We start from the raw sequence: 14,070 nt of genomic DNA, 5'->3' as shown, positions 1-14,070 counted from the left end.
GGGGGGGGCCTTTAGTCGCGCCCGGTCTGTCGCGGTTGCGCAACCGCGACTAATGGCAGTTGCGAACCGCGACCAAAGGCCCTTTTTCCACCAGTGATTCATGGTAGAAGTGCACAATTGCTTCTTGATGATACTTTTGTTACTGTTTAGTTGGAGCAACCAATTAAGTCCTGAATGCCAAATCCAGTGTCCGCCCTAATTGTTCTGCAGAATCATAGTAGTAAAGAACGTAAGGTCAGATAATCAACATGTAATACTGGCAAACAAAAAAGATAATCAACATGTAAATGATCAGACAAAACCACTTTTTAGATGATCCTGTATCTAACCATGAATGAAAAATATATAGTTATGCATTCACCTTCAGGTCTATATATCGATATAGTGTCTTCTTGGTTTTCAAAATTTAGCACGCAACTTTTGCTGCTAACAATCGAAACTGTACTACTCCTGCTCCATCTCAAATATTACCAGTGTGCTCTAGTACGAGGCAGAACAATAGGTACCACAACTGTGTAGGAAACGGAGATATATAAGGTCAGATAACTGCACGATGTATAGCTGATATGCACAACGGAATGAGTACAAGTTCAGGCTGGTTTGGACGCACTTTGCCAATTAACCAGCCGGAAAATAGATTTTGACTGACAGACAGACATGTGGAACTGTGACATGACATGCATAGATCCTGACCAGATGTTGATATATTGTCTTCTATCTCTGTAAGAGTAGGCCGAAAGGTTTGACGACTTATGTACACGATGCAGTTGAAACGAGCAGCTGTGCCGTCAATTAAGCCACCTGTCAGATTTAACAAGTTGTTAGTGTTTTTTACTGCAACAAGTTATTGTAGTTAGTAGTACAAAACAGTAGAGGATCGTGGGAGATATTTCCTTTCCTCATAAGAAAAAAAGGAAACATGCTAGATAGATAGGAGGAGGCATGTTGTTACCTTGTGTTACTCAAGAAGCATGAAATAGGAGAAAATTGTTCCCTCTAATTGCTCTTGTACCTCGGGCCTGCAACCACTTGCGTATGTCTTCAGTGAAGTGGGGAAGGGGTCCTTGGGCAGAGATCGGACTTGAGGACAATCACAGACACATAGTCGCAGAAGAGAAGGAAGGATGTATAACCCCTGAGGAAGGGACGGCAGATTCGGGCAATTCATAACAAAGATGGACTCAAGGGAGGTGAGGAGCTGAAGAGCTCTCTCTTCATCTCCCGTGAAGCTTTCTGCCCGCTGATCATGCCTGATTTTTAAAATCTGGAGGGTAGCAGCGAGGAGGGTGCAGATGGGAGCAACAAGCACCGATGAGATGCAATCCACTTCTAGCCATCTCAATCGGAAGGATCCCGCACGCAATGATAGGTTGGTCCTTGCTACCGCCAATTCCGAGAACAGATCCGCTGATATAGAGCGGCTAAGACACTTATCTGTGTTATAGACCTCCAACCTATCAAGGTTGACTCTGATGAGAGGATTAAACCCAACCACTGTTAAATTCTCACAGTCCACCAGTTTTAAATTGGTCACGCAAGTGAGGTTGGAGAGGAGAGCCATTGACTGCATGCCTGACTCTCCTTCGATCTCAAGTTCCTGGAGGGAAGCAGGGAAAGGCTTAATGGTGTGAGCTGCTTCGATGGGCCACCGAAAGAAGTTGGGACAAAACTTTACTCTAACTGATTGGAGGCACATGAGATCCTGCAGTCCATGGCACATGATATTGCATTTGTACAAATTCAGCATTGCTAGGGATTTATGTTTACTGAGCTCCGTGAATGAAAAGTGTGATACATTCCGGATATTCACTTCCTCTACATTACGCAGGTTATGCAAGGCCCACCCACCACTATACTCATCAATAAGCATCGCCCTTCTAGAATATTCAAGCATTGAAGGAGGAAGTGACACATGACAATATGTCAGCGTGGACGTGTGAGGCATGGGGGGCAGAGACAACTTTGGGCAATCATCAATGGAAAGATGCGAAAGACTGGTATAAGAGATAGAGCACTCAAGGAAGGGCACCACGCAAAGATTGGGACAATCTCTGCAACTGATGTATTCAAGCCTTGAAAAAGAATGGGAATTAGCTCCCCCAACCCAATCGATAAATTCAGGTAATCTATCAAGAATGATCCGCTTCAGATGCATAAAACTTTCATCTGTAACACCACCAAGGCCAGGTCTGATCTGACGAAGTATAGAAATCCTAATCAATGTGAGTGATGTGAGATGCAATAGCTGCCCAAAAGGTGGAAGGGTGCCCCAAGAGACACCCTCTAGGTGGAGAGACCCCAGCCTTTTGATGCTAATGTCACCACACAACCAACTAGGACCAGTCATACCACCATGATTTATAATGCTAAGTGCTCCAAGATTACGGTGTGGCTGAAGAGCATCAAGAACATCAGACTCTGTGCTATGTTTGTGATCTATACCCCAAACTAACCCCAACTTTGTCAAATCTCTTTTACACACAAGCTTAGCTTCCATAGCCTCTTTCTTGCTTACCACCTTCTCAAGATTATGTATTGTGAGTTCACTTTCAAGCTCTGTTAGTTCCCCCAACTCTGCCAGTTCAAACCCAACACTCTCTTTTTTAACATGGAAATCTTTTAGCTCCTGCAAGCATTTCATCTTTCCGACCCCAGGAACATTTGAATTGAGTTCATTATCAACATAGAAGCGGCATAAATTGACAAGGCGGTTAAGGTCTTTAGGTATTTTCTCCGTATCACTCAGGCCTCTGAGGTCTAAGAACTTCAAGTGATAAAATACTGACAGTGCGTTAGGCAAAATCACTGGCTTTCGTAAAAAGTATGGCCATGTCACAACATTGTTTAGGTTATGAGTAAGCCTTAGGTATCGAAGGTGGATAAGCTTTGAAAAGTTGAGTGGCAAAGATAGGACACGGAGACCCTCTATTTCCATGGAGTCCATTACTATCAACAGGACACGGAGACCCTCTATTTCCTTAAAAATATCTTTCAAAAATCCATCAATTGTTTCTTCATATTCCCTAAAAATCATCAAAGCTCGCAAATTGCGAATGTCTATCTTGCTCCTCAATTTAATCATTTCTTCCCTAACACCCCCTTCAAATCTATCTTCCATTGTGACAGATACGTGTCGAACAGTTTGTGGGATGTCATCAACTCTAAAATTTGAACTACATATGTTGAGGCACTCTTGTGATGAAACACTACGAGACAACTCGTGTAATAAATCATGCATTACATAGTATGGTTGCTCGGAATCATCAACTTCCTTCATGAGAAAACCGATCTCTACGAGTTCCTCTAGATAATTCTCATCTCTTTCTATGATTCCTAGTGCAATCCAAAAATACGTAATATCTAACTTCTTAAACTGAAAATCTTCAGGGAACAAGGAAAAATATGAAAAACATTTTTTTAGATGAAAAGGAAGGTAATCATAGCTAATCCTTAATGATGGCATAATGTCATCAACATTGTCCTCTTTTTGCCACTCATTGTTTTCAAGAACTCCAATCCAATGTTCCCGAGAAATGTCCTTCCTCAGTAAACGACCAACTGTTCTGGCTGCTAGAGGTGAACCCTTCAGTTTATGTGCAATATCACTTGCAAGATCATCTAATTCCTCTTGGCAATACTCATGTTTGTGTACCCCGAATATTAATGATTTAAAGAATGTGAAGAAGTCATCAGACTCTAGACCTTGGAGTGCTATTGGGTTGGTTGTTTTCACCATTTCAGCTTTAGTTGGAAACCTAGTTGTGACAAGAACCATGTTGCCCTTGGCTTCCCCCTTCATGAATGGAGCTAACAATCTTTTCCATCCCTCAGTATTGCATTCCCATATATCATCAAAGACAATTAAAAATCTTTTAGACTTGAGTTTCTTTGCTATGGATATTTGGAGCTGATCTAAGCTTGTTGTCTGATTTGGAGAGTTGCTTCCTTCTATGCTACTAAGGACCTGTTGGCTGAGTCTAAGCTCATCAAAATCAGTTGATACGCATACCCAAACCCTAACAGCAAAGTGCTCTTCTATCCTCCTATCATTATACAGGTGTTGGGTGAAAGTTGTCTTTCCAATACCCCCCGGACCAACTATAGGAAGAACAGAAAGGGGTTCACACTGCTCTGTGGCAGTAGTGAGGATATCATCTACAGTTTTCTCAAAAATAGCTCTCCTCCCATACAATGTATCTTGGACAATGGTTGACCCTGTGATACGGTGCCTTTGGGTGACTGTGGTGGTGGTGCTATGTGGTGGAATTAGCTGGAGCAACTTGGAGACACGGTCACACAGGGATTTTATTTCCTCTAACGCTGACTTGATTTTTTTGGACATGGCAACTCTGTCGAAAGACAACTTAACAACTGGACCATCATTACCATCACTGTCAGGGTTCAGTATTGCATTGGGTGAATTATCAGTAATGACAGGAGCAGCAACACCATCATCATGACCCTTCATGCCCGAACAAGAAAAGCATGCAAAGCAGTTACCGACGGTGTAGCGAAGGGCATGTCGACCGTGGCGAGCATGGCCACGGAGGTCATCACCCAGGTCCGGCACCGCATAGTGGGTGCCATCGAGCTGGTCCTGGATGATGAAGTAGTGGAGCTCATCCAGCGCGTCCTCAGCCTCATCGGCTTTGGCGCTGAGCTCCTTCAGCAGCTCCCGCAGACCGAGGTTGTCGCTCACATCCTTGCCCCTCGCCTGGGCCTCTTGCAGTAGCCCTTGCGTGAACAAGAGATCACGTTTCATCTCCGTGTAGTTGAGGCCGAGCTGGGAGCTGGCAACAAACGCCTCCACGAGCTCATTGGACAGCAGATTGAGCACGCTGCCGATGAGCCCGTTGGCCACGCCGATCGCCGCCTCCATCTCCTCCGGCGACCCAGCAGGCAAGTTTAAGTATGGTGGTTGGTGGTATGTATGAGAGGTGGTTGGTGGTATTGCTGTCCGGATGTGTGTCCCTGGTGGGTTGATGGATGGACCCTTTTATAGAACAGATCTGTAGTAAAGTTTTGTGCTGCTGTACTAAAGAGATCTAGATCTGAAATTGAAGCACGAGCCAAGCCAGCATAAGAAAATCAATCAGGAATCCGAGGCGGGCGACACTCCATGTGCTAAGCAACAAAGCACAGGACAAAAAGGTTCAGAATTTTTAAGGAGGAAGAGCAGAGTGACCTGCTGCATTGACTCGATGGAAATCGGCAAATCGCTGCGACCGACCGTTGCTATGGCGTTGTTTCATCTGCACGCGCGCGTGCATGTGCGGCGATCGATGATGAATGGGATGGGGAGGCACAGCTCGAGGTGCTTGCCGCACCGGCCATGGCATGCATGAGGAACGGGGCTATGCAATGGTTTTCAGTTGTACTTCTTGTTTAGTGTCTGGACAATCAGAGTTGGAGTTGGGATGGTGACATGCACACACACAGCATGAGTAGCAGTCTAGTTACAGATCCACGTTTAGTGCTCCTGCTCTTGTCATCCTCTTCAGTTAACTCATAATTACAGCAGTAGAGTTTGTACTAGTAGGAGTACTAAGCTAGCTAGATCTAAAAACTGAAGCACGAGCCAAGGCAGTGTACAAATGAATCAGGAACGCGAGGGGGACGACAGTCCATGTGAAACCAACTAAGCACGGGAGCAAAGGTGCAGCATTTTTAAGAAAAGATTAACAGAGTGACCCACCGTTGGTTGTCTCATCTGCACGCGAGCGCAACCGCAGATCGATGACGAACGGGAAGCGGACCTGCAGGTCGAGGTGCCGCACCGGCCATAGGCGTGAGGAACGGGGCTCTGATTTGTCATTCAATTGTGTACTCCTATAAATGATCTAGTGGAAAATAATTGTGTTTTTCATATGATATTTCTGTTTCTTGATGCAATGCTAGGAATCAATACAAAGCATTCATAGTAAAATAAAACTTTGTGAAATGATTTGAATACTTTCATGAAACTGATATTTGGATACTTTTACTAATATAAATAATGATTCAATTGCTTAAAACACATGAATAGAAAAGCCACCGGAATCAAAAGGTGAAACCCATGCCTCATAGATACTTATAAATCGATCGGGATAGAAGATGGTTGTCCCGTGATGAGAAATCGGTTGCCTATACACCACAAAATATGGGCAGTTTAAGAACTTGTGTCCATCAAACATTTTTAGGGTTCACAACTGGTATACAACTAATTGCCAAAATAGACAACACCAAATGATATTTCTTTGTTCCTCATGAAATATATAATTGTTGTTTTTATTGTTCGCGGCAGTCTCAACTAATTGCCAAGGACTATTACACCATCTACTACTCTCTCCGTTCCTAAATATTTGTCTTTCTAGAGATTTCAAATGGACTACCACATACAGATGTATATAGACATATTTTAGAGTATAGATACACTCATTTTGCTCCGTATGCAGTCACTTGTTGAAATCTATAGAAAGACAAATATTTAGGAACAGAGAAAGTACATCAATTGTCTCGACATGCAGACCGCGCTGGATACAGAGTTACCCGATGAGATCCAGAATCAGTGGGAGATGTGGAGTGTTGCGTCAGATGTGTTGGTGTTGACGCTGCTGGCCATTGGTGGGCTGGTGCATCCGGAGATGTAGTTGTGAGTACAGCAGCGACACTGATGACAGTGTGCCATAGATCTCAACTGTTAGGAGCCCTCTTTGCCTATATGGGCTTGCCCCATCCAGCTCATGGGCCTGGCCCGCTTGAGAACCCCCAGACTACAAATACGCAAGAGGAGGCGACGAAAGAGGCATCCAGTGGATCACCGAACGAACCGGCGGCGGCTACCTCCTTCCTTTTCCTCTGTTCTTCGCATACCTTGTTTCCCTCTGTTCCTGTAATCAAATTCATATGTGATCGAAGCTTGTCTCAAACCAATGAAAGATTTTCGTAGATCGAGTGATCCCCAACCTATCCTTTACATCAACTTAGCTCGCAATGTGGGAGCTCGGTCTTGTGAGAGAGTGGAGGGGACGATTCACTTGTGATCGGTGGGCGAATAGACCCTGGCCTATGGTAGCAGGCTAGGTTAATATAATAGCCAAATACAATATATTATGTATTTTAATATATAGTAGCACTGCAAGAGAGGTACCAACATGACACACATCTCCTGCAGCCCCCGAGTTGTCCCCGCTAGGGCGACTCGTGCGGCTCCCAAAACCTAGCCGTGGGGGGCGCGCACTCCCTCCTCCCCTCCCTCCGCCGCTGTCGGGGGACGCTGCTGGGCTAAGCCTGGGGGCCGACGGCGGTGGCGGAGGATTCCTCTCTCCCACGTCTCAGGTGTGGTGTAGGGCCTCTAGGCGTGTGGTAGCGCGGCTGATCTGGTTATTGTGGCGCGACGCAGATGGTTGTGGCAGGCGGCGACGTGGTGGCCGGCCCGCCTCAGAGAGAGGAGGGCGGCTTGATTATGTACGGCGGTGTGGGATGCAGGCGCAGCGGCCGACCATGTTCGGGTGACGGCGGTGGCTGCGGTCGGCGGCGGGCTATGTTGTGGTGGCGCGCCATCTGCGTTCGGATTGGCGGAGGCGGCGTGGAGGGCTTGGTGGTCTCGTCGGCGGCACCTCCAATCAGATCTCTTCTGGCCAGTGCAACTGGCGGTTGTGGTCATCACTTCCATCGGAGGTGGTCATCCTAAGGGTGGTTGGTCAGATCTCGGGACCCGTCATCTAGTCCCAGCTGCGAGTCGGTGTGGCATAGTTGCCGGTGAAAACCGAGCCGACGGCGGGCAATGGCGGCGCTCTGCGTCGTTACTTTGATGAAGTCATTATCGTGTAACTACTGTCGACCCACGGCTGCTACTCTGGTGGAAACCCTAGGATCTGGTCTTCCAGATCGGACGATGGCGGCACAGGGAGGTGTCGTAGTCGGGCGCTGTGGTGGCGTCGACAAATGGTAGGACTGACAAAGATGATGCAGACCTCTTTCTTGAAGATGGGGTTGCTGGATGATGATGATAACGGCTTCTAAAACGTTTGCATGTGGTGGACTGTTTAGATTTGCTGCATCAGATGTAGGTTCCGATACGTTATGTGGATGGATCAGCGACGACACCGGTTTTAGATATGCGGAATTAGAGCACTCCATATTATCGTGTTTATAGGTGTGATTGGCGGCTTGGGGTGGCTTGATGTAAGTTCTTATCAGATATTGATTGAATAATTGATAAAGAGGACTGCATGCATTGATTTATGCAGAGGCCAGGGGTTTTAACCTCCTTTTCTAAAAGAAAATCGTCAAAAAATATTGCGGTCAATTTCCGCAGCAACGCACGGTGGTATCATCTAGTTACTTGAAAGGCCATGTCATTGCCGTAAACTATTTCGATTGTGAACCTGTCATGTTAGAAAGTCCTTTGTGCCATTTGAGAAGGCATCCCATGCATGAGCTTAAAGAGATGAGATGTACCGTCTACGATGCATGCCTATGCTGGAAAAAGATGCTCCCTCGGTGAGACATTAGCATGAAAGTACGAGGTAGCAAAAATAAAATATGGTGCTCGCATGCGTTGGATTGGATCATGGTGGCATAGCATCGATACATGCGATGGACGGTGAGGGTGGTGGGGTGACGTTCCTGACAAGAAGACAAGATCTATCCTATCTTGCCGTTGCTTTGCACTGGCCAATAGGAAGCTGCGTTGCCAAGGCCGCTCGATACGTCCTCGTTAACGATGGCGCAACAGTAGTTCACAAGCAGGCAAGCTACTAGCCAGCCAGAGGTAATTAAGGAAGAAGCATCAATCAAGTAGGTTAATTAATCTAGGTCCTCATGCATACTACTTTTTCTTTAGAGTGAAGTGCACCTAGGTCCTCGAACTATTTTAAAGGTGTCACATAGGTCCTCGAACTATGAAAAGTGTCATTCAGATCCTCAAAAATCCTTGAAGTGCAATAAGTGTGTACGTATGTGACACATTTGAAATAGTTTAAGGACCTACATGACACCTCTATAATAGTTCGAGGACTTGGATGACACGCATATTGCACTGTGAGGACCTGAATGACCCTTTTCATAGTTCGAGGACCTACATAACACCTTTTAAATAGTTTGAGGACCTTTGATGCACTTCACTCTTTTCTTTACTTTGTTCATTGTGCATCCTCCCTCGGTCACTTTCAACTTGAGTCAAACTATCTCAAAGTTTGACCGAATTTGCACAGAAATATATTCATGTTTGTGAAACCAAATAGATATATGATGAAAATATATTCTATCATTAATCTAATGCTACTAATTTGATGACATAAATGTTGATGTATTATTATATAAATACGGTCAAACATAAAGAAGTTTGACTTTCCAACAAAATTTGAAGTACACTCTTTTAAGAACAGAGGGAGTACTGGCCTGCTACTGCTTCGAAACTTTATTGGGATGCCTGCACCGAGGCACAACTTGCCCTTGTCCACTTCCATTTTAACTAGTAAACAATTTGCCAATTACATAAGGTTCGTGTTCAGTCGAGTCTCAAAATGAGATGGTGACGTTTTCTACTCCCAACGTCTTATATTTGTTTACAAAGGTAGCAATATTTTACTAAACAAATCTGGATATGCAGCTGAACTACGAGCCGAGAGCCAGTGTAGAAAGAGTGATGCTACACGGACGACAGAAAACGCATAATCCTTGAACGACGTTTCACATGAGCTGTTGATTTCCTTCTTGTTTTTAATCTGTACGGTCCATGTTAGTGTTGTGCAAGGATCGTGCAGGTAAGTATCGTCTGCACATCACTTCCGGTGTAGAAAACCGCACTCGAGGTCGAGGAGTGTGGGCGAGAGTCAATGTGAACACTGATGGATGGAGCTTGCTACAAATAAAAATACGGTTATTAACTTTTGAAGGAAGAAAACCAGAGTGAGTGATGCATTGACTCGACGAAAATTGTAGTAGTAACTATTTCCTGTCCTAATTCATTTCCTTTCTAGCACAGATGAGCATATGCAAATTTTGGCGCTTCGATCAACTTCTAACAACAATGTGAGTACAAATTTGCGGATCCGTTGCATAGTAAATCTTCACACATAGTATTTCCGATCTGGTCTTTTCCTAAGCATATGAAATATTACGAGTAGGTACTAGTGGCATGGAACAACAACTAGAGATGATCGTCTAGGAGTTGCTTAGGGCATCTCTAATGGTTGAGTGTCACATATTCTTCTCTATGTCCGTGGACATGTCCGCAGACAAACCCTATTTTTTCTAGAAAAAACAGTCATCCAATGGTGGCCCCCATTTCTCCACTCCCAACATGCCCGATACCGGGAGGGGGGGGGGGTATTTTGCAATATTTTCATCATTTTCCACACATTCAACAATAAATATTGAGCACAAATAATTCAACAATCAACATGTCAGAACATTTTCTTTTGATGACTAACCACCTAAGATCAAGTCTTCACATACCTGAACTTGGATTCTTATTATTTCGAAAAGGAAAAAAAATGGTGTATAGCCCTTTCCTACAACTTTCCTTCCATAATGATAATAATGATAAATTATCAAAACACAAAAATCAATTCGATATTACTAGATTCTTCATGAAATATTTTATAATATATAGTCATTTTACATGGAATGACATTATGTTTGAATATCTCAAGGTATAACTTTAAAGACCATGCAAACGTCATAAACTATTTAAGTTGAGAATATATCATAATACAGCAAAAGAACAAGTTGCTTGGCCTCTGTGTCATCTGAGAAGGGAACGTATGCATGAAGGTGAGATCCGATGCATGCTGGAAAAGGTTGTTCTCTCAGTTGGATTTAAACATCAATATATTCCATAGAAGTTTATAAGCATGAAATACGAGGTAGAAAAACACATTGCAAGGTCACAAGGTGCATGTGTTGGACTGTTCCATAGTGGTGGTGAGATTCGTAAGACAAGAGTTTGATCCCATTCTACCGTTGCTTTGCACTAGGCATATTTAATGATGAGGTACATGCTAATTAGTAATAGGACATTTTATCAAATGGACATAGTAAAAATGGGTCATATTAGATATGTCAATGTAAATAAGTAAAGTAAAACATGAATTTTATGAAGTAACCCTAGAAGGCATGCGTTTTTTCTGGGAAAGGGTCCTATTCTCTTGAAAGGAGCATCTCACTCCTTCAAGCTGTCCAAAAAAGAAACATCTCACCCCTTCGTCGCTACACCTCCGACTATCGGCATTAACTTCTTTTCCATGTTGAAATTAGTCTAGTAAATCCTCACCCATAGTTACAACGTCTTTCTCTTAATAAACATGTTTATTTCCGTGAAGGAGTGACACATGCTGGTGACATGTAGATGAAGCACCGTTTTTGCGACGGATTCTTTGTTGATTCCTTATTTCCCTGCACATCTCACTGGACGAGAAAAAAATATGCATCTTGTGTGTGTCATCACGCCGCCAAGTCTAGAGGCAAGGAAGTAATGGAAACCCTGTCCCTGGCCTTCGAAGCCTACCAAATTAAGGAAAAACATGGATAAAGATAATGGGTCATCCATGCAGTAAGCTTAGTTCTAAGCCAAGAAAACAGATAATACTTGGTGGTCTTACTTCTCTGTCCCAGTTAGTGCGAAGAGTAATGGACATGAACAACACCGTCTGCACGACAAGTGCGCAGGTTATTCCCATCCATAGCCCCTGACATATTTTAGATCGAGGTTTCATCATGTCCAATAAGAAATACTACAAGTGAAACTATAAACTTTTTAAGTACTCCCTCCGTTCGGAATTACTCGTCCAAGAAATAAATGTATCTAGATGTATTTTAGTTGTAGATACATCCATTTTTGTGACAAGTAATTCCGAAGGGAGGGAGTAGAACGGATGGAGTAATAAAATAGAACTAGTGATTACTTACCACTCCACCAAGATGGTAGATAAAGGCAAAACATAGAGCCGCTGGGATGCCCACAAGGTAATACGCACTGAGATTGACATAGGAACCAATACTTTGAAGGCCACAGCCCCTAACAACGCCTGTAAAAATATGCCAATTTATAACCATATATTTTCAGCACGTACCAAAACGAAAACTACAGGCTCCTCCATATAATTTGGTTTCAGTGAATTTGCAGCATCTCATTTGTATTTACCTACCTGAAAGAACACACTGCATGTCATCAAACAAGAATGCCACGGCAATAATCGGCATAATTCTAGAGATATACTCCACCACTTCCTTGTCGTTGCTGTATGCATACCCCCATAGATTGCGCACCAAAACAATTGCAAGAGCAACCGATACGCTTGACGCAATTCCTAGGACCATGATCACCTGGGTCGCCGAACGGGCAGCATCCGGTCGTCCAGCACCTAATTCATTCGATACACGGGTGCTACATACACACGTAATTCAAGGATACATATCAGTTTCCAGCTTTGTACGTAGTTGCCACAAGTATCTATATATCAATAGCATCGGCAAGGTACGAGTTCATTCTGACCTTATAGCTGCACTAAGCCCATACGGGACCCTGAATACCAGTGAGATAGTATTTACACTGCAGGAAATTCAACCGCATGTTACTATAAAAAAAATAAAAAATATATCCAAACCAAGTACAGATTTTGAAAGGAAAGGAAATTCACCTAATTGATAGTACCGATGCCTCGAGCTTAGGATTTGGCAGAAATCCGGAAGCAAGTATTAGGAGCTCAAACGACCACCACTCCCAGCTGTTTGTGTAAATATGCATGTTTATGTTGGATGAAATTAATTAAACCGGTCAACTAGAGATGGAAAATCTGCACATGAACTGCATCATATGGAACTCAAACTCACCAAACCATAAGGGCTGATGGGATGGCAAGCCTCAAGAAACTGAGGATGTCGCGGAATGCCTCCGTTGACAGCCCCGTCCAAGTGCTCCTACAAGATGGGGAGAGCCTGATGTAAAGAGCCAAAATGGACACATTGGTGAGGTAGGAGATTGTATTGGCCAAGGCAGCACCCTTGTTGCCCAGGCCAAGCTTGTAGACCAGCAGCCAGCACACCAAGATATGGTTGAGCGCCGTGACGCCCGAGCTCAGCATCACCGGGAGGACCATGTTCTGTGTCTGTAGGAACCGGACATGGCACTGCAGCAGACCATAGATAAACAGCGACGGAATCATCCACCGGATGTAGCTCCCTGCTTCCATGGCAATCTCAGGGTCCTGTCCAAACAACAGAAGAATCTGGCCAGTGTATCCCCAGATTACGGCAACCACGGCGCTCACCGGAGTGAGCACAAGGATTGCCCTCTGCTTGTAGATGCCAAGAAGATGGTGTTGCTTTGCCCCAAAGGCTTGCCCACACAGCGTGTCCAAGCTGCTCGACATGCCGGACTGAAACTCAATGCAAGCATTCAAGTTGATTATGATGCCCAGGAGGTCCAACTAAATAGGCGCATCGATCAATGGAGAAGGGGGGAAATTGTCATACCAACAAGCTGAATCCAGTTACACCGGCGAAGGAGGTTGCGATGGAGGCACTCGAGAGAGCAAGTTCGCCGAGATGACCCACAAACATGACCGATATCATTTGGACCACATCCTGTAGGAGGCTTCCGACGATGAGAGGCCCGGCAAGGTACAACTGCTTCTTCACCTCAATCACTACCAGGCTCTCCTCTCCTGTCTTGTCAACAAGGGGCTCCTCCATGCTTGAAAGTTGAAACTAGTGAAATGAAGGGATATTTAACATGTACTATGTTTGAGCATGAATGGAACCTTTTCAGAGAACATCAGTCAAGTGGGCTAAAAGAATCTCTATTTGAGACAAAATGAGGCAGCCAAGTAAGTGGACTAAAAGAATCTCTATGAGAGACAAAGGAGGCAGCCAAGTTGAAACGACTGATGGAATAACTTTACTATCCGACAAACTATAGTGAGGTGGACAATTAACAATACATGCTTGAACAGAACAAGATTACCATTTAACAATAGATTCTCTTCTTGCTAAATTTAAGGGCACGTAGATGTGCAATACTAATCAGCATGATGAAAGTTAGAAGCACATTTGCCAAGTTAATGAAACCTTTTTGCCCACTTG

The 14,070-nt window shown here is 44.2% G+C and overlaps 2 protein-coding genes across 3 annotated transcripts; both read right to left on the bottom strand.

Moving 5' to 3' along the window:
• LOC123155661 (putative disease resistance protein RGA1) lies at positions 1 to 4,949 on the bottom strand. Of its 2 annotated transcripts, none has more exons than XM_044573814.1 (4): positions 953 to 4,949; positions 611 to 801; positions 362 to 511; positions 1 to 204 (listed from the first exon to the last, which is right to left on the bottom strand). In XM_044573814.1, exon 1 carries the CDS (start codon positions 4,877 to 4,879, stop codon positions 959 to 961), a length of 3,921 nt encoding a protein of 1,306 aa, XP_044429749.1. In that variant the 5' UTR covers positions 4,880 to 4,949; the 3' UTR covers positions 1 to 204; positions 362 to 511; positions 611 to 801; positions 953 to 958. The 2 variants fall into 2 exon arrangements, with proteins under 2 accessions (XP_044429749.1, XP_044429750.1); XM_044573815.1 differs by having other exon boundaries at positions 694 to 801.
• Positions 4,950 to 11,049: 6,100 nt separating this feature from the next.
• Positions 11,050 to 13,691, bottom strand: LOC123161143 (protein DETOXIFICATION 16). Its single transcript, XM_044578990.1, has 8 exons — positions 13,462 to 13,691; positions 12,820 to 13,364; positions 12,627 to 12,713; positions 12,482 to 12,538; positions 12,135 to 12,373; positions 11,896 to 12,014; positions 11,589 to 11,675; positions 11,050 to 11,490 (listed from the first exon to the last, which is right to left on the bottom strand). The coding sequence occupies exons 1-8, from the start codon at positions 13,678 to 13,680 to the stop codon at positions 11,431 to 11,433; spliced, it is 1,413 nt and encodes a 470-aa protein (XP_044434925.1). The 5' UTR covers positions 13,681 to 13,691; the 3' UTR covers positions 11,050 to 11,430.
• Positions 13,692 to 14,070: the final 379 nt, after the last annotated feature.

The sequence above is a fragment of the Triticum aestivum genome, chromosome 7B, assembly GCF_018294505.1.
Source record: "Triticum aestivum cultivar Chinese Spring chromosome 7B, IWGSC CS RefSeq v2.1, whole genome shotgun sequence".
NCBI classification, from domain to species: domain Eukaryota; kingdom Viridiplantae; phylum Streptophyta; class Magnoliopsida; order Poales; family Poaceae; genus Triticum; species Triticum aestivum.
This window is presented reverse-complemented; position numbering and strand designations above follow the sequence as displayed.

What these genes read in the sequence shown, in the direction of transcription:
- LOC123155661 (XM_044573814.1), bottom strand. Translation starts at nt 4,879, where the DNA reads ATGGAGGCGGCGATCGGCGTGGCCAACGGGCTCATCGGCAGCGTGCTC.
- LOC123161143 (XM_044578990.1), bottom strand. Translation starts at nt 13,680, where the DNA reads ATGGAGGAGCCCCTTGTTGACAAGACAGGAGAGGAGAGCCTGGTAGTG. An exon ending in GCATCGGTACTATCAATTAG is followed by an intron (nt 12,539 to 12,626) that starts GTGAATTTCCTT and finishes AATTTCCTGCAG; the next exon opens with TGTAAATACTATCTCACTGG. An exon ending in GGGCTTAGTGCAGCTATAAG is followed by an intron (nt 12,374 to 12,481) that starts GTCAGAATGAAC and finishes GTGTGTATGTAG; the next exon opens with CACCCGTGTATCGAATGAAT.